At 32.3% G+C, this 26,384-nt stretch overlaps 1 protein-coding gene and 1 non-coding gene across 2 annotated transcripts; one reads left to right on the top strand and one right to left on the bottom strand.

The window, feature by feature from the left end:
• The first annotated feature begins 1,083 nt into the window (after window positions 1-1,083).
• Window positions 1,084-4,717, top strand: LOC121996805 (tetraspanin-19-like). Its single transcript, XM_042550922.1, has 6 exons — window positions 1,084-1,303; window positions 2,323-2,422; window positions 3,332-3,412; window positions 3,499-3,603; window positions 4,142-4,318; window positions 4,449-4,717. The coding sequence occupies exons 1-6, from the start codon at window positions 1,155-1,157 to the stop codon at window positions 4,455-4,457; spliced, it is 621 nt and encodes a 206-aa protein (XP_042406856.1). The 5' UTR covers window positions 1,084-1,154; the 3' UTR covers window positions 4,458-4,717.
• A 5,303-nt stretch (window positions 4,718-10,020) lies between these two features.
• On the bottom strand, window positions 10,021-10,101 carry TRNAL-AAG. The gene has a single exon. It is a non-coding gene; the product is annotated as a tRNA-Leu (tRNA).
• Window positions 10,102-26,384: the final 16,283 nt, after the last annotated feature.

Genomic DNA, 26,384 nt, shown 5'->3' with positions numbered 1-26,384 from the left:
CGGCCGGATCGCGACCACGATCTGACCTCAAATACGAGTGGCACATCCCCTGGATCACAAAAAAGTGATCCAGGAGATCTGTGCTCCTCAATTCTAGCCTTCTGTCATTATGTTTCTCTTTCATTGGTGCTTTCTTCTTTTGTCATTAAAAACATGAGTTAGAAATTTTTTTTATATTATCCATAAAATGTAAAATAAAAATACTAGTTTTTTTTAGTTCACTCTCTTCCCCTTTTCCAACAACCCATCTCTATGCTACTTTTGCTCGTTGAGATTAGAAAAGAGAAATCATACCTAACACTATCACGTTGATTTTATTGGTGTTACTATGCTTCTTGCTTTTTTGTTTCTAATCAAAATATAGGATTTTATTATTTTTAGTAATAACGAGTTAGATATCTCTACCATTTCATTTCCTTCGTGTAGATTGAATTTACTTGTATTTAGATGTATTTACAATTATAAATTATTCAATTTCCCCTTTGTCTACATTCTATCATTTACAACTATTCTAGTTTAGATGATAAAAAATATGATTTATTTTTTCTTTTGCTCCATGCCTAAAAATGTTCTCATTTAGTTTTTGATAAATGATAATAGTTGGTTTAGTCTCATTGTAATATTTATTTTCTAATAATTGTATTGAGTTTTATCATTTTAATTAATAATTTTGTTTTTAAATAGTGAAAAAAAATAAATTTTATATAAATTTTATTTTTTAAAATTAATATTTTAATTAGTTAAAAAAATTAAGCCACCATTTTTTGAAAGTTTGTTAATCCTAAGTCTGAATTGAAAAAGATGAGATTTTTTTTTTTTACCTAGGGTCTGAAAATAGGAGCCGGTCCTCAAAATACTGAAGTGAACTTTTTGATGTCAAAATTATCTGATAATGAGTAATTTTGCAATAAAAAAAAAATCAGATAGTATTATTAACTTATTTCAAGAACGACACGTTATATTCGAACGAAATCATATTTAAAAATTTTGGCAGAATTTGATGATTTTTATAACTATGAGGGTCTTCTTATAAGAAGATAAGATCAGGGGCTGATTGAAATATTTGATTCTAATTGAGGGAATTTATTTCGTCGTCTTCTTCCTTGGTTCCTCGTCCTTCCGATCGGATTGCTCGTGCGAGGACTCGGTTGAAGATGGGGAGGATCCTTCGTAGCTGCCTGCAATCTATTCTGAAGATGGTCAACTCGGTGGGCGGACTTGTCGGGGTGGCGTTCATCCTCTATGGCCTCTGGATGATGAGGATCTGGTACCGCGAATTCCATTCCGATCCAACGCTGCCATGGTTTGTTTTCTCTTTAGACATATTTTTCTGACTGTTAAGGCTCAATTATTTCAAATTTTAATGATGGGCATCGATAGGAATTTTTCGAGGCTTTAGTGATCATTTGTTTTCTGTCTTTGATGTTTCAGATGTAATCTGCGGAAGAATCAATAATTTTTATTTAGAAATGAAAATAAAAATTGTTTTTTTAAAGTTAAATCTGTTTGATGAGGTTTATTTATTATGATATAGATTCTGCTATGTTCATTTGTCTTTCATCCCAGATGGATGGCCATTAACCATGGAATTAGGGTTTCTGATAGCTGAACGACTGTGGAATTAAGATTTATTTTGTCATAGTAACTGTGCTTCAATATCATCTTAGTCATGCGAGTTGAAACAAATTGTCTTTCATTTTTTAAAAGAAGTTTGATTGATCATCTATAAATGACCGTGCAAAAGCAAATGCATTTTGTATATTTGAATGATCTCCCATCTATAAGGTCTAACATTATGTCCGTATCTCATAACTTGAAAATGGAACAACAATCATGGATATCATCAAACCTCTTGAGATAAAATACATATCTTTATTCTCATATTGCGACTAATGGATTGGTTTTTAATTTAATAATCAATTTGTTAGCATTATTGGTTTAGTTACCTAATTAGACAAGTAGCCAAGCTTTGGAGATTATGCATTGACAATTTTAGGAATTTAATTATTAAATTATATTTAATTAATTGATAAGTAATGAACCAAAATCCATAATTGATAGGAGGAACTAGGCAAAACATAAGGGCTCTGATACACAAATGTTTTCTAAGTTTTGTTTTGAAAATTTTTTAATGGTAAATATTACCTGGAGTACATTTATTCTTGCAGTTAGGGGAGTTGTTATGCTATGTGATTATTTGTTAAACATATGTTATACAATGAATTAACAATTAAATATGATTTGTGTTTTTCTTGATGTATTTAGATGGTTTCAACTGGTTGTCTTATATCCATATTTCACTACTTATTTATGTATTTGCAGGTTCATTTACACCTCCCTTGGGCTAGGAGTTTCTTTGTGTTTAATAACATGCTTTGGTCATATTGCTACAGAAACATCTAATGGCCACTGCATTACTTTTGTATCCTTCGTGTGAATTATGCTTCACTTAATGGCTCATTCCTATTGTTATACACCATAACATTTCTACATGTGAAGAGGGAAATCAATTATAATTTTTTAAAGAACTTTATATGGTGCATTAATGAATACAGTTTGTTTCTAATCCTAACTAATATATCATTTTTACATAGATGCATTCTCAATTTTCTTTACATAAAGCATATTTAGGTTGCCCTCATTTGTCTAGCTTAATGATTTAACTTACCGATGAGTTTTGAATGCAACTAAAGGCATCCATAAAATTGACGAACCTATTAAACTTCTTTGTTGATTGTCCTCGTATGAATCTGTTGAATTGAAAATACAGATACAATCAAAATATCAATCTAGCTCTTGTCCTGTCTGTAGTAATTTACCCCATTCATTATTCACTTTAACGTAAACTTTGTTCAAAAAAGTGTGAAGACAATCCATTTTGTTCAATATTGTTTGTTTTTAAATTTTTCCTTTAGAACTTATGTTGAAAATCTCTAAGTTTTGATTGTATGTAAAATGACTGTTGGAACAAAAATTTATGCATAAGTACATACATACGTATATATGTGGTTAAGTTGCATATTTCTATTACTAGAAAATATCTAATACTTCAGTCATCTAGGTGAACTTTATTTCAAGTATAATCTATTCCATTCTAGTGCCGATATTTTATGGACTTACTAATAAAATAATGAAATGCATGAGCATACTTCAGTTATTTGAAATCTATTGTTTGGTTGTTTCCTTGTTAATTCCTCTTTTTGGTTTGCAGTTGTTTTTTAGGCAACAATACTGATAAAACCATTTAATTTAATTGATTGCATTAGTCTCAACTATCTGGGATCATGATCTAAGATGTGTCTCAATGTCTATTTTCCTTAAAAAGTAACAGTACATGGTTTTAATCTCATTGCTTGTTATGTTGGAGGCTGCAATAACTGCAGATATAATTCTGAACAAAGATTGGGAGGAGGTACTTGTATCATGATTGTATGTTTTATTGTGATCATCTTTTGAAAATTTTGTTTTAGTAGTTCCTATTTGATTGATCTTTTGCAGGATTTTCCAGATGACACAACTGGGAGATTTAATGAGTTTAAGAATTTTATTAGGTCAAACTTGGAGTTGTGCCAATGGGTTGGTTTAACTATAGTGACTGCTCAGGTATCGTCTTTTGCAGTTAACTGAAAATGGAAATGCTACTTGCACCGAGTATGGTTTGTCTCATTTTTAACCACTGAACTAGCTTTAGATTTGACTATGAAAAACAAAATTTTTTGAATCTACTTCGATACGAGGTGTTGCCTCAGGCAGTAAAGTGCCTTGTTGAGGCCAATTAATCATTATATCTGTTATCTTTTTTCTTTTACTGCTAAAAAAAATAAATAAAAAAAATTGGATAGGCCTTGAAGGAATATGTTTGGAATGAGCAAAAAATGATGATCAACCTAATGTAAATCAACTTGAACTCCTAACTAATTGATACCTGTTCAATTTTAGTAGTAGCAACATTTGATATATATATATATATATATATATATATATATATATAATGATTTATGTGCAATCTAATCAAGAAGATTGATTTGGGTTTTTTACTAGACTTAAAATTAGGTGGATCATTGCTAGTGACTTAAAATAACCGTCAGTTTCTAATTTCATTAGATCATTTCCTCTCAAGTATAAAGTTTCATGATGCTAGGGAATGTCCATCTTCTTGGCCATGATTCTCAAGGCTCTCAGTCCAAACAGTGGAAGCTCCTATGACAGTGATGATGATTCTATGAATGCAAGGCTTCCCCTCTTAAGGAACCAGGTTCAGCAAGGAGCAACATATGTTTGTGACCCTCATGTTCCATATAAGAGTGACTCTTGGAATGTGAGTAATGCTTACCAATTTTGATCGTGACTTCGGTTTGCAAATTCTTAGCAATTCTAGTCCCACTCTATGTTTAAGTTCAAGCCATGTAAATCAAATCTAAGACTACTTTGCCCCTTGTTTTTCGCAGCTTCGGTAATCTCAGAAGTTAGTATCTATTGAAATTTCCAGAAGCTCATGGTCATAACCAAGAGTGGAACGAAGATGATATCACTATCCCGTGTAGGCAACTCTATGTTTGAGATATGGCCCTGTTGAACTATTGCGTGTTATGTTGTATGTTGATTGTGGTTTATATGTATAATTTGGTTCACAATGTACCCCTTGTGCATATATGGACTTTCATATTGTTTCAAAACTTTAGTGCTATTTAATCTTCTAAACTGATGTTGTTAAGTACATCTTCCATGTTTGTGCAGTGGTACGTTCACGTAGTCTAGATCCTCTGGTCCGTAATTTTTGGTTCCTTTCGTATTTGCATGCTAGATTGCGGTCGGAATCTGGCTAAAATTGATTGCGATCTTTCTTGGATTTACCTTTCCACTTAGGCAGAGCCGGTCTTGGTTGTTTAAAGGCCTTGGGCAAAATTATTAGTTATGCTCCAATTTTATCTTTCCACCAAAACTTAAACAATTTATTCAGCAGAGTGATCAATATTTAGAATTTCTGTATCTTTTCAATTCACATATTCAACGAAGAAATGAATGCCACGGGTGGTGGTGGAATGTTTTAGAATCACACAAATAAAGCTAAAACAAGAAACTTAAGTAATAACATGTTATTGATGTTCTGGAAGCATCATTTAGAAGCAATATCAAATAGGAGAGGGTCCAACTAAGACCGCATACTAACCTTAGCGTGCACTTCTTCCATGTATAGACTGCCAGCAGGCAATGGAGGGAACGGTTGACAGCAGTTGTGAAAACCTAAACATAGGAGAAGCATTAATATCATCTACACAAAAGTTTACAAAATTCTAACCCAACATAATCACCATGAAAGCAAACATAATTTAAGGTACTGCTTGAGAATGTGGGAAAAATTATAGAAAAACAATAAGATAATTCAAGTATACCATGAAAACACTTTTCCACCCAGACTTCGTATGGTTAACACAACTCAAAACCATCTGAGAAACACATCGAACAATAAGCTCAGAATTCCAGAAGAATTACTTTTCTGCATGATGACCACAAAAGGTTTCAAGAATTCATTCTAGAAGTTATAATTAGCAAGTTCTTCTCGCTCCAAAAATTTCATAGCTAATTGTCTTAGTGAATCCATTACAAAGATTGCGACCGAAAGATTTTCTGACAACCCAACTAAAACAAAAAATTCAGAAAGAACATTCCAGATGCAGGACCAAACCAATCGTATACGATTCATATTGTAATGCCTGCATGGACAAAAGGTGAGGTCGGATTAAATAGCTTCACTTGTTAAGCAAACAACTTAATAACAGACATGTTTTGAGACATATTGGGTAAAATAAGGTGTATGTCCCTCTATCTTTGTCATAAGTTCTAGGAAATGTAGGTCCAAAAAGTGTATATACTGCTACAAAAGTAGCAAGTGTAGAAGGATCACTAAGACAAAAAAAGGAAAAAAAACAAAAAAAAAACATAGAGGCAACTCATTTAAAGTATCTTCATGATGCACTTTTAAAGGCAAAATCATTAATAATATCATCATATTCAATATTTTCCAAAATATTTTTTTCAATACATAAAATTGCTAATCCATTTAACCTATCTTGAGTCATTGTGGTCCATAAATAAGATTTTATTAATTTTAATTTTGAAAAACTTCTTTCGGCAGATGTCACTATCACGGGTATTGTCAATAATATCCTATAAGCAATCATCACATTTGGAAACATATCCATTATTTTTTAAAAACTCTAATATTTGAATGGAAGACCATTGTTTATTTGTTTCATAAGATTCACTTGGTAACATTACTTGCAAAACTTGTAATTCTGAAAACATATATTTTGCATCAATATCAGAAGTGTCGCCATTTTCCAAAGTATTTTCAAGATTCATACAAGAACTCATTAATTCATCATCATCCATTGAAACTAATTTTGCAACATTATACAAGAACCCAAATATAGATTCAAAATATTACAACTGTTCAAACCTACTTTTCAATTGCCCAAGAGCAATATCGACTACTAAGAAAAATAATCTATTCGAAAATACTCTTCCGGTGATTGATTTTCCCTTTCAGTATTAGCAATCTCATCAAAATGTCTCTTTGTACTAATTTTACATTTTGTAGGAAATACAGGTTTAATTTCCATATCAAATGCTAGTTTTTTTTTGCATCAACCATAGCTAAAGCAAAACCATTTTCTCTATATTTTTCAAAAAAAGAAACAAGACCAGCCAATTGTTTTACAACAACATCAAGACGCATATCCTCTGACTATAATTTTTTACTAAGTTAATTTTATGCAAAAATCATGTTAAATAACAAGGCTTAATATAAATTCAAAACTTGAAAGTTCACTAGATGCTAGCGTTTCAACATCTCTACTTAATTTGCTATCTTCACTTATTTATGCTAATTTGAACAAAGCTTCTCTAATTTGGGAAGCTTGAGATAGTATTGCTTTGACTGTTTCAATATGGCTTTTCCATCTTGTAGTTGACAATGATTTTAAAGTTAATCCATCAATATATTCAAGAAAAACATTCCATTTTTTTGTTGAATTAGAGAACACGGTGTACATACATTGACATGCTCCAAAAAATGATTTTGCTTTAGCACAAGAATTTGTCATGTCGCAAACAACTAAATTAAGAGAATGAGAACCACATGACATGTAAAATGCTTTAGCATTAATGTCAAGCAATCTTCTTTGCACGCCTTGATTTTTTTCCTTTCATATTAGATCCATTATCATAACCTTGCCCCCTCACATTATCAATATCAAGTTCTAAAGATTGTAAAATAAATTTCAATTCATTGAAAAGACCTAAACCAGTTGTATCTTCTACATTTATAAATTCTAAGAAATACTCTTCTATTTTAATTGGAGTCTCTAAAACATCTACACATCTTAATATGAGAGTCATTTGCTCTTTGTAACTTGCATCTGGTGTACAATCAAGAATTACTGAAAAATATTTTGTCTCTTTTACTTTTTTAATTATTGCATTCCTGACTTTGGAGGCTAGAATAGATATTAACTCGTTTTGAATTTTATGACTAAGATAATGATAATGAATCTTTTTATCTTGAATGAGTCGAAAATGTTCTTGCATTATTGAATCAAAATCTGCAATCATTTCAAGTAAATCCAAAAAATTACCATTACCATCTTCACAAATTTTGTCATGTGTACCACGAAATGTCAAATTATGTATAGCAAGACCTTTGACAACAACAACTATTCTTAGCATAATGTGTTTCCAATGTTTTGTGTCCTTTTTAATTTGTTCTTGTATTTCCTTATCAATTGTCAATGTTTTCTTTAATCTCATTTGTAGTTCAACAAAAGCTCTAGATTAGTGAGGTGTTCAACACTATTTTCATGTTGTTTAAGTTTGTCACATAAATATTTCCAGTCATTAACTCCTTCTCTTGCTAAATTACTTTTGGTGTGTATTACTTTAAACAACTTACAACAAATACAAAATACTCTGTCTAACTCCTTCGAGTACACTAACTATTTTCGATCACGAGTCTCACCATTTGGTAACATTTGAACATAATAAGTATGAGAAAAGTGTCGAGATTCTTTATCTAAAGGAAACTTAAGAATATCTTCTCTTTTAGGACCTCTTTCCACAAGTAAATCCCTCATTTTTGTATCAAGAGTATCCCAAACTCGTGGATCAAATATGCTCAAATCATATTTAGGTGTCGAACATTGATATTTGTTTGTATGCTCATCATCACAAAACTTATCAATATCTTTAGTTTTGTCAATTTCAATTTCATCCAAATTATTAACATCTGTATTATCTTCATTCTCATTTTTTACAAATTTCTCATTCTCATCACTTTCATTTCTCACAAATTCTTTATTTTCATTATTCTTGTTTTCAGCAAAATCTTCATTAACATTTTATTCATTAGTTAAAATATGAACTAAGCTTTCTGTTGCGTTATATGATTCTTTACCAAAATATTTATTTAATGAACCTCTTAAGCTTTGAGCTATCTTTCTTTTCTTTTTTTTTTTTTTTTTTGATATCCAGAGAGTTGTTTCATAATAATAGATAATTATGAACAAAAAGCAATAAACAAAGAATAATAAAACCTGATATGGAAAATTTTCTTTTAATTCGAAATCCACTTATATAAGACCTTATACAGATATCCTGTAAGTTTATAAAAAAAAAAACACAATTCAATTGTTTAGGAGTTAAGACCTTATTCATATAATTAAAACAGTAGTAAAATAAGGTTTCAAAAAAAGATAACACTAAAGTCAACTAAATTTCCATGGTTAGGTTGCTATATTATATTGTTTGCTATTTGATTTTAATCAATAATCAATTAATTATGAAAGAAGTATTCTACCTACTTAGTGAAGTTAACTAGGCTATTTATTAAACCAATATATATCATTTCAGAAATTATAAATAAAATAAGATTTTCAAGCAATACTCATTTCTTTATATTAAGCTTGAATAGTTAAATACAAAAAAAAATTAGAGAGCTATTGTGTGAAACTGTGAAATGTGCATCTACTTTAATATTAAATTGTCTTTATGTTCAAATGCCTATAACAAGCCATTTGCCCTAACATTCTATATCATTGTTCTCATTGTTATGTTTAATTGTTAAAATTGGCCCTATGGGAGTATAACTGCACAAGCCCTATATTTAAATCAAAGTTGTACAGTTTGATCGAAACATGATATCAAAATAGAAAGCAAAGAAGATTACCTTTTAGGGTTTACAGAAGCATGAAGTAACAATACATGCTTTTGAGAGAGCCAGAGAGACCCATCGTCGTCGCAATGAGAGAGGAAAGGTGCTGTGAAGAGGGCTTCGACACCTTTGAGAGAGCCAGGGAGGGCCCATAGTCGTTGCAGCGAGAGAGGGAAGGTGCGGCGAGGAGGGCTTCAGTGGGGACTGGGGAGAATCGCAAGGGCGCAGTGAGGAGAATCGGTGCTTCGGCGAGGAGAATCGCTGGCGACTGGTGCTCAGCGAAAGCGGCGAGGGTTTTGACGAAGGATGAAGAAAAACGTTATAAAAAATAAGAGAAAAAAACGTTAATAGATATATATATCTATTACATTTATAAAAAATAAGTTAAAGAAAAAAAATGTTAAGATCTATACATATATCTATAACGTTTATATATATAAAATAGACCCCTAAGAGTTTTTGAGCCCTGGGCAGGTGCCCTGGTAGCCCTGGTCCAGGGCCGACTTTGCACTTAGATTATAATTTTGGATCGAGTTAGATTGACAGACCATTCCTTGCTCGGAGGCTTTCGGACTGATTTGATCTAAAATTATAACCTAACCTAAGTGAAAAGGTCAATAAGGGGAGATTGCGAAAGGGACCAGTGATCTGGTCTCAGGTTCATCAGGTCAGGTACATCTTCTAACTTGATTGTTAATTTTCCCGCCGTACGGGTGGTAGGAGTTGGCGTATCTGATCTATTCGGATTCAACTCAGATAAATATTTGTTAAATTAGTTTTCGTATTTTGCAAAATTAAAAAGAAATCAAAATTGTTGAGAGTGGGATTTGAACCCACGCCCTTTCGGACCAGAACCTTAATCTGGCGCCTTAGACCAACTCGGCCATCTCAACATTTTGATATCTTAATGAAAATATTAATTTTTCTTTAAAATCACTGCAGGGTAAGAACATACCATGATTTATTTATGAGAATGAAATTCAATGTCCAATCTAACACTTGTGTCTTCATATTTTGTAAGATCTTAGGGGGTGCTTGGTTCACATAAGGGAATGTGAATGAGAATGGAATTGATAGAAGTGGGGAATGGGAATGAGGGGTTTCCCATTCCCCTCCTTTTGCTAGGGAATGGTTCATTCCCATGTTTGGGGTAATGAATCCGTGGGACTCACCACTAATCCTCCCAACCAAACTTCCACTTTCAATCCCTTTCCCATTCCCCACTCTCATTCCCTCCAACCAAGCACCCCGTTATTCTCTTTTAGTTTCTGAAAATATTTTGTAAGATCTTATTCTCTTTAGTTTCTGAAAATGAATAGGAAACTACATTTTTAAGGCTTCAGATATAAAATGATGAGTTGTCAGTTGTCTCTCCAAACTACTAATGCAGGTTTGAATGCATTGCTTGTGGCTCTGATTCTAACCTTGCCGTTATTTCACTTTAATGCAGAGAGTTGATGCATTCAAATGCGTGGCATATCTGACAACTATTGTTTTCACTTTAGTAGAAGATTTAACATCACCAAATTTAAGATTTTAAGATTTCCACAATAATTTGGCAAGGAATACTATAAGAATCAGAGATGCTCAAAGGACTTTTAAGGCGGAAAAGGAAAAAACTTAGCAACTAGTTAAACAAAATAGAAAAGATTACACAAGTGAAATAGGTATTAGAACTACGTACTCCACTGAATTGGAGACATACATAAATACACTTAGAGTAGCTCTTGCCTATTAGATATTTTGTTTGCTCAATCTCTCACTTCTTTTCTCCCATATAGTTGCAATTGAAGATCGATCTAGACAGAAATTATGACATTTCTATGAGTACCGAATGAGTTATGAACTATCAAATATCATCCTTACAAAGACAACTTTTCTATGTATTCTCAAGAACAGAAAGTAACCCCGACAATTCCATCTATAGAGATGATGAAACAAATGTCTTAATCATTAGATTCCCAACCACTGTTGGTCGAACTGTACTCTACTTCGACCACATAGCCTCTAATAGACGGTATCTGAGTCCATCTTGCCTTGTTGGCGCATCATCAATTTAGGCAACAGACTTGGGAGAAAAATGACCATTAAATTTAGAGACAGAAGTGTTAAAGTCATCCCTAAGAGTCGATCATGAGTTGATTAACCTTTTATCATAAACTAAATAAAACCCATGATTTAAATACCTTAGATCGGGTAGACTTACTAGAGGGGGGAGGAGGGGTGAATAGTTTGCAATAATAAATTAAAATCTCTCTTGCTTTCGAACTCAGCAATAACACACTTATTAATTTAAAAATAATAACATAAAAGAAATAAGAGGCTAAAAATTATTGGGTTACAACGTAGGTAGTTGTTAATCCAATACAATAAAAGTGTACTATCAAAAACTCCTTTTTCGACAATGTCAGAGGCAGAAAAGCCCCTTACAACGGTTGGAAGCTCAAAAAATGAAATATAGAAAATGCATATTGAGTGTGTTATTGAACTCCTAGCTCTAGGGTGCTATTTATAGTATTCTGGTCACAAGTGACTATTGATGATATGGCATTGGAGGTACCTCCAACTGGATAAAACTATATCCTCAATGAAATAGTAGCCTAACGAATCTACGGGATTGGAGGTGCCTCCTATCAATTAGAGGTGTCTTGGTTATTATTCATCCTAGGTGCCTCCAGTCAACTGAGGTGCTTCGGGTCACTTCCGCGGCAACTGTTCTACTAGGAAAGTGTCTCAAGCCAACTGAGGCACCTTGTGTCTTCATAGTCAACTTTTGAGTTAACCATTTTCGGACCCTACTCGGTTGGGTGATCTCTAGTTGTCTAGAGTTGAGCTCACCCGAACTCAACTCCGACTTTCTCCTCGAGTAGGCTTCCTCTCTAGGTTCTCGTCCCTCGGATGTGGCGCACATATCCTTCTCGCTCCATCGATGTACTCTTCCACAGCTCCTCGTCCCTCGGATGAACCAAGCCCATTGACTCTCTTCCCATGTTATCTTTCTCGTTCGTTGCGTCTTCCACCCTAAATCTTTGCACATTTAGACACAAGGCATCACATCCTTAGAGTCTAACTTAACTTGGTTGATCAACATCAAAATCAACACGGGGTACTTATAATACCCACATTATATTTTGTATATGGATAAAATAAAAGAAAAGAAAATGTCTTATTAGATAAGACTTGGAAGTTGAGTAAGTCATGAGACACAATCTCATCGGATAAGATCATGTAAGATCGTGTCAACCCTAAAAGTTAGGGTTTGATCTTAGCTTATATATATTAGCTAGCACTATGACATGGGTAGGCATATGTGCTCGTGAGATATAGGTGCCGGTGAGAGAGACTCTAATTGTGCTCGTGAGATAGGCAATGATGGTGTGTTCATGTGGATACCATAGAGGCATGAACGTGTTAATCGTGCTGAGTTTGACTTGACTCTACAGATTCATAGAGGCTTCATGCATCGAAGGTAACCTTTTCTAATCCAACAATTAATCTGAATTCACTTGCATCTCTGGTAGATTTTTTTGCTATTGTGTTTTATCGTTTATTATGCTACAAAACCCAACAGTGGTATCCAAGCAACTTGTGAATTTGATTACATTGTTTATTGTTTGCTTTTATATCCGATCTAAATGAACATGTTTATTGCGAATCTAGACATATGATTTATGGGTGTTTTGATTAATATGGAATGAAACAGTAGTGATTGTAGCTTCATGTTAATTCGATAATATGAATACCATAATATGGTTTTATTTAACTAATCAAACAATAGTGGTTTTATGACTATTGATATCTCTACAATAATCTGTTGTGAATAGATTGTGAGATATTAATCATTCTATTAATAATCAAAATTATAATTTGATTACAATAATGAAACAATATGTTATGAATAGTTTGTCAAATTCGATTGTTAATGTCAAAGGCAAATATGACAAAAACTCTTTTAATGAGTCAAGGAATTGTTTACCTTTCGGGTGCTCAACCACTGATCCCCGACAAGGGGCGCTGCCCCTTAGACCTTGCTAGGGGTGCCGCCCCTTGGACCCCGCTAGGGGTGTCGCCCCTAAGATCCCGTATAGTTATGCCACATAAATCTTTAATAGGAATTATAATAAAAATGATGTTAGAAAATTGATACATATGAAGTATGACATGGTGATATAATTGAATTGTGTGTGTAGTTGTTGTAAAATTAATACAGCTTGTGTGTTGTACATTTTATCCTCACATCTCCTATTGTGAAAATTTCTCTTCTCATCTAACTACCCTTGAATGTAACTCGAGGTTTCCTTTAATTGTAATGTACAAATTAGAATAGTACTAGTATAGTACTAGACTACAGAGTTGTAATTGAGGAGAAGGAAACTAATAACACATGCAAACCGAGGAAGCATTCGGAGAAGTTGCAGTTCCCTTGGGTTGACAACTGAGGAAGCACTTGGAGATGATGAAATTCTCTTAGGTTGACCTTTCAAACCTCTAATTAGCTTGAGAAGTTCATATTAGATAGCCATAACTATGTCACGTTTATTTTCTACTTGTACAATGTATGTTGATATATGTCATTCTTATGTGATATATGTGATGTATGTTTAATTGTTAAATTACTAAAATTAAGTCAATTTAAAGATGCATACCAAAGTTTGATACTCATTACTGTCTTAATCAATAGTAGACATGTTTGAAAAAGTAAAATGTCTCTATTTATCTTGGTAGCATGTGATAGGATAATTATGATATCCAGCTTATCAAATATTAGGTATGATTTAACTAAGTTATCTCAATAAGATTGAGAACTTAGAGACATAAAATTAGGATATGCACCATTAAATGGGCAAAAAATAAATTGTGTTATTAACCTAATTCTCTAAGAGTTGCATTAGATGTAATTAGTAGAAGTTAACTACCTAAATAGCCAAGTCTTGGACGATTAGCCAAAGTTAACTCAAGATAAGGTAAAATATGGATCTTGACCCACTAAAATATAATGTATATTGAGTTTGGGGCTAGTAGTGTGGGTAAACTATATTTATCCACATCCATGACTAGCTCCTAATCTCTATTGGGTATAGGGTTAGTAGTGTGGGTAAAATATGTTTGCTCACATCCAAGACTTGCTCCTACCCCCAGCCTTACAGTTTAATGGGAGAATCAATTAATTAAAGAGATAATTAAGTGAATTTTAAATATGATACTTATTTTCTACATTTATTATTGTCGTAGATTACTATGTTTGCAAATACGTCAAATACCCTATCACTACGATCTGTCCTTGAGAAGGATAAGCTCAATAGAGCTAATTTCTTAGATTAGTACTAAAATTTGAGGATCGTCCTCAAGCAAGAAAGGAAATTATATTTCCTAGAGTAGTTCATTCCTAAACCACCTACTTCTAATACCTCTCATACTAATAAGGATGCTTATAAGAAAAAAAATATCAAGATGATTTATTGGATGTATCATGTCTTATGCTTGCCACCATAAACGCTGAGTTTTAGAAGCAACATAAGAATATGAATACTTATGCTATGGTTGAACATTTAAAATGCCTATATCAAGAGTAGGCAAGACATGAGAGGTTTAAAGTATCAAATGCCTTGTTTTCATGCAAGATGACAGAAGGAAGCCCTATAAGAACTCATGTTCTTAAGCTAATTGGATACATTGAGAACCTTAATAGGGTGGACTTCCCATTAGGCCAAGAGTTAGCCACTGACTTAGTTCTTCAATCATTACTTGAAAGTTATAGTTAATTTTTTATGAATTACAACATGAATGAAATTGGCAAGTCATTATCTATGATGTTAAGCATGTTGAGAACTACTAAATTAGATCTTAAGAAGACCAAGCTTAATGACATGTATAAGATTCAGTTGAAGGTGCAAAAGGGAAAAGGGAAACATAAGCCTAAAGGTAAGGCTAAGACCTAAACCAAAGGCAAGACAAAGTCTTCTATATTAAAACCCAAAGGTGGGGCGACTAAGATAGGAACTTGCTTCCACTATGGTTAGACCAAACATTGGAAGAGAAACTATAAAGAATACCTAGAGGAATTGAAGAAAAAAAAAGAAAGTGAGACTTTCGCCTCAGGTATTTATGTTATAGAAGTCAATCTATCTATTTCTTCATTATGTGCATTAGATACCGGATGTGTTTTTCACATTTGTACTCATGTGCAGGATTTAAGAAAGAGTATATCGTTGAAAAAGGGCGTAGTGGAACCTATGAGTTGGAAATAGACTAGTAAGAGTTGTTGCTATAGCTATAGAATCCTATTTTTTATCTTTGTCTACTAGGCTTGTTTTAGAATTTGATGTAAGTATCCTATGGTAGTTTTGATGTGATCAACCAAGTCAAGTTAGGTCGTATTATTTTTTGACGTCTTGTGTCTAAGTGTGTAGAAACTTAGGAGCACAGGAAGTCAAGCAAAAGACATAGTTAATGAGAAGGAGATACGACAGAGAGTCAACAGGCTCGGTGCGTCCGAAGGATGAGGCGTTGCGGAAGAGTACATCAGCGGATGAGAAGAAAGTACACGGCGTTTTCTAAGGATGAAAAGCTGGAGCGGAAGGTTACTCAAGAAGGGAGAAAAATAGGTTTCAATAAGCCCTATTCTGGATGGCTGAAATCACCCAAGTGAGTGGAGCCGGAGCAGGAGACCTGAACAGAAAGTCAATGAGTAGTTGACCGTGGTCCTGACACCCGGAGCTATTCCGAGCGCCTAGAGTCTGGGTGCTCGGAGCTACATCGGGCACCTGAACTAGTTTGGTATAGCCGAGGGCGCCTTGGCTAGACCTGACCACGGTTTGACAGTTCAGAACCGTCGGTTCGATGGTTCCAGGCATGTCGATCCTTAACTTTAACCACCCAAGACGGTTACGGTTCATGATTCGGAATCACCGGTTCACGGTTCAGTTCACAATTCGCCATAGTTCAAGATTATTATGTTAAAAAAATTAAAAATTAAAAATTAAAATTTATTACAAAAAAGAGAAAAAATGGATAAGAACAAATATGATAGGAAAACTAATAATCTAAGATTTAGAACATGGAACATAGGAACTCTCACTCGTAAATCAATGGAGGTAGTAGATATGATTATTAGGAGAAAAATTAGTATTGTATGTGTACAAGAGACAAAATGGATAGGTGAGAAGGCAAAGATGATAGAGAACTCAGGTTTTAAGTTATAGTAAGAGTAAAGCAAGAAATGGAGTGGGTATTATTGTAGATAGTTTGTTAAAGGATGAAGTTGTAAGAGTAGTTAGAAAAGGAGATAGAATTATAGCCCTTAAGATAATAGTGGCGAAAGAAACTATAAATATAATTAGCATATATGCACCATAAGTAAGATTAAATGAAGCTACCAATTCAAGATTTTGGAAGGGCTTAGATGAAATATTACAAACTATTCCACCAAATGAAATGATTTTAATAGGAGGTAATCTAAATGAGCATGTCGGAGTGAAAATTGAGAAATATGAGAGGGTATATGGGTGTTATGGGTCTGGAACGAGAAATGAGGAAGGGAAAACTATATTAGATTTTGCGATAGCATATGATCTTATATTAGCTAATACGTTTTTTAAGAAAAGAGAAGAACACTTAGTCACATTCAAAAGTGAGAATAATAAATCATAAATTGACTTTCTTATGGTTAGGAAGAAAGATAGAAAGATTTCTAAAGATTACAAAGTCATCCCTGGAGAAATCTTAACTACCAAATATAGGTTAGTAGTGTTGGATATACGCCTCAAATATAGTATCAATAGAAAGAAAATATATACAATTCCTAGAATTAAGTGGTGGAAGTTAAAGGATGGGAAGCAAAACATATTTAAGGAGAAGGTAGAAGTACAAGCATTAGGTGAAATATACGATGACTCTAATACAACATGGGATAAGATGGTATCAAAGTTGAAAATAGTAGCTAAGAGTGTGCTCGGTGAGTCAAAGGGACATGCACCACTAAATAAGGAATCTTGGTGGTGGAATGAGAAAGTACAAGAGAAAGTGAAAGGAAAACGAATAGCTTATAAGGAATTATATATTTGCAAGAACGAGAAAAACTTAAAAAAATATACAATAGCCAAGAAAGAAGCTAAGAAAGTAGTGAGTGAAGTAAAAAATGAAACTTTTGAATGATTATATCAAAAATTGGATACAAAAGAAGGGAAAAGAGACATTTATAGAATAGCTAAAGTGATAGAAAGGAAAACAAGATATCTTAGCCAAATAAAATATATTAAAGATGAATGTAATAGGGTATTAGTAAATGATAAAGAAATAAAAGAGTGGTGGAAGAAGTATTTTCATCAACTTTTTAATGAAGGTTTAAGTGACAAACTTAACTTAGGTAATTTAAGTAGGTTAAATGAGCATAGAAATTTTAATTTTTATCATAGAATTCAAACTTCATAAGTAAAATAAACTTTAAATGAAATGCACAATGGAAAATCTGTTGGACTAGATGAAATTCTGATAGAGGTATGAAAGTGACTAGGGAAACAAGGTATTGAATGACTTACAAAATTATTTAACATGATATTGAAAATGGAAAAAATGCTTGATCAATGGAGGATAAGCACTCTAGTTCCCTTATATAAGAACAAGGGAGACGTACAAAATTGTGCAAACTATAGGGGTATTAAATTAATGAGTCATACTATGAAACTTTAGACAAAAGTAATAGAAAAAAGATTAAGGAAGGAGACCACGGTGATCGAAAATCAATTTGGGTTCATACCTGGAAGGTCGACAATAGAATCTATACATATTCTTAGATAATTAATTGAAAAATATCGAGAGCAAAAATAAGATCTACACATGATATTCATTGACTTAGAAAAAACTTATAATAGAGTCCCAAGAGAAATTATATGGAGAATTCTAAAAAAGAGAAGTTTTAGCGTAACATATATTGAACTAATTAAATATATGTACGAGGATGTAATGACTAGAGTAAAGACTTCGGGCAGAGTAACTGAAACATTTCCAATAAAGATAGGGTTACATCAAGGATCAACTCTAAGTCTATCTTTTTACACTAATTATGGACGAATTCACTGCGCACATTCAAGACATAATACTGTGGTGCATGTTATTTGCAGATAATATTATTTTGGTAGATGAAACACGTGAAGGAGTAAATGCTAAACTAGAATCTTGGCAAGAAACACTAGAAGGGAAAGGTTTTAAGCTTAGTAGATTAAAGACAGAATATATAGAATTTAAGTTTAGAAATATTAGAAGTAATGAGACAATTGTTAAGATAAGAGAGGACGAGTTGCCCGGAACCGAGAGATTTAAATATTTAGGATCATTTTTGCAAAATGATGGAGGGATTAAGAGAGATGTCTTACATAGAATACAAGTAGGATGGATAAAATGGAGGGGAGCGTTGAGTGTTTTATGTGACCGTAAAGTACCTCTTAAACTTAAAGGTATGTTCTATAAAACTATAGTTAAACCTGCTATGTTATATGGAGCTGAATGTTGGGCTATGACTCGAGTACATGAGTAGAAGATGAGAGTTGCAGAGATGAGGATGTTAAGATGGATGTGTGGACATATGAGGATAGACAAAATAAAAAAATGAGAGCATTAGAGAGAAAATTAGAGTTGCATCTATTTAGGAAAAACTCCGAGAGACACGTTTAATGTGGTACGGACATGTACTTAGACGACCAATAAATGCTCTAGTTAGACGATGTGAAACTATGATAAACATGCATATCTAACGAGGAAGAGGAAGACCAAAAAAGACTTATTTAGCAACAATGAAACAAGATAAAATTTATTTAAATATAGATGATGATATAGTAGGAGATAGAGCTTAATGGCGTAAAAAGATTCATATAGCCGACCCCACTTAGTGGGAAAAAGCTTGGTTGTTGTTGTATTGCAAAAAAGGACTTGTACTTATTTAAGTTGCCTACGTATTCCCTTAGGGTATAGGGGAATCAAAGCTCATATAGTTCTTTTATATTTTTATCCTTTTACATTATCACTCACTTCCATTTCTCGTTCCTGCTGTATTCGTTCCTTCAGTATCAAAATCTTTAACTTCGTCATCTGAAAGTTGCATTCCTTAGATTATTTTCTCCACTTTAGTCCAATCATCTGGTAATGCTTGGGCTTCCAATCAGTCGGGAGACAAAGTTGATCGTCGTTCATCTAATATGTTGCCGCCGGCACTGAACATCTGCTCCATAGCAACAGTTGACACTGGACAAGCTAAAATTTCTTTGGCGATCACGGTGAGGGAAGGAAAGCTTTGAGTATTGTATGACCACCATTTTAAGATATCAAAATTTTTGCTATCTGCTTCACTAAAATCAAAAGAAATCGTAAAATAATTCTCAAGTTCCTGTGTGAAACTTGAGGATCCTCATGGATGTTTTGTCTGTTCTTTTAATAAAAGTTGTACTTTTGTAAGTTTTAAATTACTACTAGTAGTTTATTGTATTTCAGAAATATTAATTTGTATTCCATATTTTGCATAATATTGATTATAAATATCATATAAATAAATTCTAATATAATATATAATATTAACTGGATCAGGAGAAGAAGAATCTTTAATTGGAATTAAAGCATCATAATATAAAGTTAACATTTCTTGTAAAACTTCTAATTTAAATCTAGGATCTAAGGCAAATATAATTAAATAAATTTTAAGAATAAAATAAAAATATTTTTCCCATTTAGTTTTCATAGCTAAGATGCAAGAAGATAAAGATTCATTATTAATATGTTCATTTAAAACTAATGCTATATTATAAAATTTTCCAAAAACTAACTGAGCAGTGAAATAATAAACATCGAAAAGTTGTTCAATTGCATCATTAAATACTTTTAAATTTTCACAAATACTACTATAAATATTCTATTGTTGTGAAAATTAATATATATTAGTATTAGTATTTTGTGCAAAAAATGAACATAATAATTTTTTATATTGAAATGAATCTTGTAATAATTGGTATGTTGAATTCCAACGTGTAGGCCAAGAAGTTCTGGTAAGGAACTTCAAAAAAATTTTAAAGATAATAATTTCAATCAAGTGCAGGCCAAGAAAAGGAGAAGAAAAGTAAGATGCGATCAATACAATGAAGAAGGGTGCGTCAAAGATAACTACCCAAAATTGAAGAATAGGGAGAAGGATAAGAAGGCGACCCAAACAAAGCACAGAAACCTAAAGGTGACGTGGAACGAAACGTCGTCAGAGTCGGAGATCAAAGCCCACACCGAACTTGTACTGATGGCAAGTCACCTAGAAGATGACGAAGCAAGTTCATCGGAGATGAGCATCGAGAGCATCGATGAAGGAGGAGCAATGTAGAAGAAAGTAGCCCTATAGAGGAAGCATCAAATAATGAGATCGACAAGGTAAGTCAAGTACAATCTTTACCTCCTAATAAGTTATTTAAATTTATAAAAATATTGTCAAAAAATTCTTGTAAATTAGAAATTGAAAATAATTTTTTTTTAAAAAAAGAAAATAAGGAGTTAAAATTAACTTTAACAATATCTTGTCGATTAGAAGATTTCAGCAAGATAAAAATTAAAAATGAAAATTGAAGTAGAAATAGAAAATTTGAAGAATTATACATGCTCACATATTCAATAAATTAGAAATTATTCAGGACTTAATTGATATTTTAAATTTCATAAGGGCCAAATTAGAAAATTATTACTAAAATATATCTCTAGAAAGGTTTTGATTAATCTAATTGGAAAGAACCTATATTGAGTTCCAAAATCATGCTTAAATTAAATTTTTATATATGTCGTACTTTTAATTGATTTAATTTTTGTTGTTTGCTTAAAATTATCTAAATATTTTTTTCATATAATTTCTTATCAAAATTAATTAGATATTAATTTTTCTGAAAATGACGATTTGACTTCTTAACTGTAAAAAAATTTCAATATTTTTTTATCGTTGTATTAATTCTTATGAATTTTTTAACAAAAATCATATTCTTTAATTTAAAAATATTTTGCAGTGCTATTTTTTACTAAATTATTTTTTTATCAAAATATATTATATTCTCTATCCAAGGAAATATTTTTGAATTTTTTAACCATTATTAAAGTTTCTATGAATTATTTATCCAAATGCTAACATTCTCAGAAAATATTTCATAATTTTTTGAGCTTAGAAACTACTTTTAAATATTTTTATAAAAATTATAACTTTATGTAGAAAATATTTTATTTCTACTTAAATCAATTTTATAATTTCATAAAATTTTTATCACAACTTTGATTAAATCTGTTTAACAGTTATATAAATTTTCAAAATTTTTGCATGATTAGAAATAACTTAAAAAAAAAAATTTCTCATAATTCACAAAATTCTAAATTTTTCAAAATTTAAATTTTTTAAATGTTGGTCAATTTTTTCCAAATTCTTTTCCGACATTTCCCCTATTTTTAATGTAAGCAAAGGAGAAAAATTAGAGATTAAGTCTAGGGAGAGGGTACATTCTTTTTTCATTAAATGTTATGAATTTCAAATTATATATTTGATATTTTTACTATTATTTATTTTTAGTTTACCCTAACTTAACTTGATTTGCTCAAATCAAAAAGAGAAAGATTGTAAGTATCCCATGGTAGTTTTGATGTGATCAACCAAGTCAAGTTAGGTCTTATTATCTTTTGATGCCTTGTGTCTAAGTATGCAGGAACTTAGAAGCACAGGAAGTCGAGCAAAAGATGGAGCTAATGAGAAGAACGACACGGGGAGAGTCGATAGGTTCCGTGCGTCCGAGAGACGAGGTGCCGTGGAAGAGTACATTAGCAGATTAGAAGAAAACATGTGACATTTTCGAGGGACAAGAAGTCGGAGTGGAAGGTTGCTCGAGAATGCCGAAAAATGGGTTTGGGTGAGCCCTATTTTGGATGGCTGAAATCACCCAAGCGAGCGGAGCCGGAGCAGAAGACCAAGACAGAAAGTCAATGAGGAGTTGACTATAGTTCGAGCGCCCGGAGCTATTCCAGGTGCCTGGACCGGTTTGGTCTAACCGGGGGTGCCTTAGCGAGGCACCCCTATGCTAAGATGGTCCAGGTGCCTAGAGCTATTCCAAGTTCCCGGATCAGATAAAATATTATCTTTTGCTCGTTGTGTAGCCATTACAACATGGATAAAGTTTTATCCACACTCAGGCGCCTAGAGCCCTTCCAGGCACTCGGACCATGCCACGTCAGCAATGGTCAATTTCCACCAGTGGACTATAAATATAGCCTTAGTCTTCTCCTTTCAGTACAACACACTTTGTACTTCAAGTTCTATTCAGTTCTTCATTTTTTAGCGTCACTTTCGTGTACGAGGCTTCTTCGCCTCCGACGTTTTGTTCGAGAAGGAAAATTTTCTACTGAACTTACTTCCTTTTGAGTAACAATCCTCTGATTGCCAACTAAGTAAATCTTTACTTGTCTCATACTTATTTTTCTACTTAGTCTGTTCAAATTAGGTTGTATTGTTAAGCTCGATTGTTTAAGAAAGGTGTCTGTTTATTTTATATTGTGCAGGGCAATTCACCCTCCTCTTGCTGGCTGCAAGGGACCTACATTTTGGAATTGTTATTATGTATCTATTTTAACTCGAAATATTATTTCTATTTCTTGTTTGGACAAGAAAGGTTTTTCATTTACAATAAAGAATAAATGTTAATCTATTTATTTAAATGATATATTCTCTTGTAGTGCACAATTAATGAATGAGCTCTATGTTCTAGACCTTCAAGACTCCATTTATAAGATAAATGTAAAACAATTGAAATCCAATGATTTTAAACTAAACATATCTTTGCCACTATGGCTTGGGCTATATAGATGAGAAACGCATATCTAAACTCTATAAGGATAGACTTTTCGACTCATTTAATTTGAATTATATGAGGTATATGAATCTTATCTAGGTAAGATAACTAAAATTCCTTTTAGTAGACAAAGTGAACAAGCAAATGAATTATTAGGACTTATATATAGTGATGTATATGACCCCTTCAATACAACAGCTAGAGGAGGCGACTAGTATTTCTTTACTTTTACTAACCATTTCAGTAGATATGACTATGTGTATTTAATGAAATACAAGTCAGAATCCCTTGAAAAGTTTAAAAAAATTCAAGAATGAAGTACAAAACTAACTTGGAAAAGGTATTAGGATACTTTGATCAAATCGAGATGGTGAATACCTAACCAAAGCATTTCGTGATCATTTAGTTGAATTTGGATCATATACCAACTCACTCCACCTGGAATACCACAATAGAATGGTGCATCATAAAGGAGGAATCATACTATTAGATATGATATGATTCATGATGAGTTATATAAATCTTTCTTCTTCTTTCTGGGGGCATGCTCTAGAAATTGTTGTTTCACTATTAACCATGTTCTATCTAAGGTAGTTACAAAGCTACCATATGAGATATAGATTGGAAAGAGTCCCAAAAACTCTTTAATGAAGATTTAGGTTGTGAGGCTTATGTATAAGTCAAGTCTCAGAGAAACTATGACTCAAATCCATAAGTGCTACTTTGTAGGATATCCTAAAGAAATAAAAGGGTATTACTTTTACAATCCTACACAAGGAAATGTGTTTGTTGATAGAAATGGTATTCTTATAGAAAGAGAATTTATTTATAGAGGAACTAGTGGGAGAAAAGTAGTTCTTGATGAAATTCGAGAGACATAAATTAACACAAAGACTTTGATGAAAACTAAATAGGCACCACAAAGTGTTGTGGATCATGAACTTGTTCAACAACCTGTTCAAGTAGAACAAGCTCTATGTAAATCTAATAGGACATGCCTTCAACTTGAGAAATATTCACTTCTCTTATCTGACATAGTAATGTAAATACTTATTGATTTGAATGAGCCTACATACTTTCATGAAGCTATAATGAGCCCAGATTCTGAGAAATGTCTAGAGGCCATGAGATTTGAAATGAAATCCATGTATGCCAACCAAGTATATACTTTGGTTGACCCACCTGAAGGGATAAACTCCATTGAGTGCAAATGGTTTTTCAAGAAGAGAACTGACGTGGATAGTAATATGCATACTTTTAAAGAGCGACTAGTAGCTAAAGGATTCATGAAAATTAATGGTATATACTATGATGAAACTTTTCACCAGTTGTAATGCCTAACTCTATTTGGATCTTACTTGTTATTATAGTTTATCATGATTATGAGATCTAGCAAATAGATATCTATTCTTCAAAAATATCTATTTGCAAGTAACATGGCGCATTGTAGAGGATTTTTCCTCCAATGAGAAGCTAGCCTAAGAACGCTGGCCGTTTGTATAGACTGATCATCCTAGGATTAGTTGATGCCGAATCAATCACCCGAAAATTAATTGGTTTGAAGAGATGGATACTAATGTTATAGCAGACTTCTTGAGATAAAATATATATCTTTGTTCTCACATTGCCGACTAATGGATTGGTTTTTAATTTAGTAACCAATTTGTTAGTTTTATTTGTTTAGTTACCTAATCAGCATTGTACTTTTCTTGATGTATTTAGATGGTTTCAACTGATTGTCTTATATCCACACGTTCACTGCTTCTTTATGTATTTGCAGGTTCATTTACACACCCCTTGGGCTAAGAGTTTCTTTGTTTTTGATAACATGCTTTGGTCATATTATTCCAAAATAATCTAATGGCCACTGCATTTCTTTTGTATCCTTCTTGCAATTATATTTCACTTAATGGCTCCTTCCTATTATTATATACCATATTCCTATTATTATATACCATAACTAGAGGTGAGTAAAAATCAATTAAACCGAATTAACCACTGACTAAAGTTACAAGTTCGGTTTGGTTAGTTTAGAAATTTATTTTTTTCCTTTAAAATATTGGTTATTTGATCAAATCAATTTAGTCTTGATTTAAAAAAAAATTCAAATTTGATTAAACCGATTAAACTGAAAATAACAATTGATTGCTAAGTTGTTAGCAATGGATTGATGCAATCAACTACTAGACTTGAAAAATTAAATATAATATTTAATAATCGATCGATCGTATATTCGATTTTTCAAGTCTAGTAGTTGATTGCATCAATCCATTGCTAACAACATAGCAATCAATTGTTATTTTCGGTTTAATCTGTTTAATCAAATTTGATTTTTTTTTAAATCAAGACTAAATTGATTTGATCAAATAACCAATATTTTAAAGGAAAAAAATAAATTTCTAAATTAATTAAACCGAACTTGTAACTTTTGTTAGTTGGTTATTCGGTTTAATTGATTTTTACTCACCTCTAGTTATGCTATATAATAATAGGAATATGGAATATAATAATTAGAAGGAGCCATTAAGTGAAATATAATTGCAAGAAGGATACAAAAGAAATGCAGTGGCCATTAGATGATTCTGGAATAATATGACTAAAGCATGTTATCAAAAACAAAGACACTCTTAGCCCAAGGGGCGTGTAAATGAACCTACAAATACATAAAGAAGCAGTGAAAGTGTGGATATAAGACAATCAGCTGAAATCATCTAAATACATCAAGAAAAGTACAGTGCTGATTAGGTAACTAAACAAATAAAACTAGAAAATTGGTTACTAAATTAAAAACAAATCCATTAGTCGGTAATGTGAGAATAAAGATATATATTTTATCTCAAAAGGTCTGCTATAACATTAGTATCCATCTCTTCAAATCAATTAATTTTTGGATGATTGATTTGGCATCAACTAATCCTAGGATGATAAGTTGAAAAATTGAATATAATATTTAACAATCGATCGATCGTATATTCGATTTTTCAAGTCTAGTAGTTGATTGCATCAATCCATTGCTAACATCATAGCAATCGATTGCTATTTTCGGTTTAATCGGTTTAATCAAATTTGATTTTTTTTAAATCAAGACTAAATTGATTTGATCAAATAACCAATATTTTAAAGGAAAAAAATAAATTTCTAAATTAACCAAACCGAACTTGTAACTTTAGTCAATTTGTTATTCGGTTTAATTGATTTTTACTCACCTCTAGATATGATATATAATAATAGGAATATGGAATATAATAATTGGAAGGAGCCATTAAGTGAAATATAATTGCAAGAAGGATACAAAAGAAATGCAGTGGCCATTAGATAATTCTGGAATAATATGA

This window comes from Zingiber officinale, chromosome 6A, assembly GCF_018446385.1.
Source record: "Zingiber officinale cultivar Zhangliang chromosome 6A, Zo_v1.1, whole genome shotgun sequence".
NCBI classification, from domain to species: Eukaryota; Viridiplantae; Streptophyta; class Magnoliopsida; order Zingiberales; family Zingiberaceae; genus Zingiber; species Zingiber officinale.
Note: the sequence above shows the minus strand (reverse complement) of the source record. Positions and strands in the feature narration are given on the sequence as shown.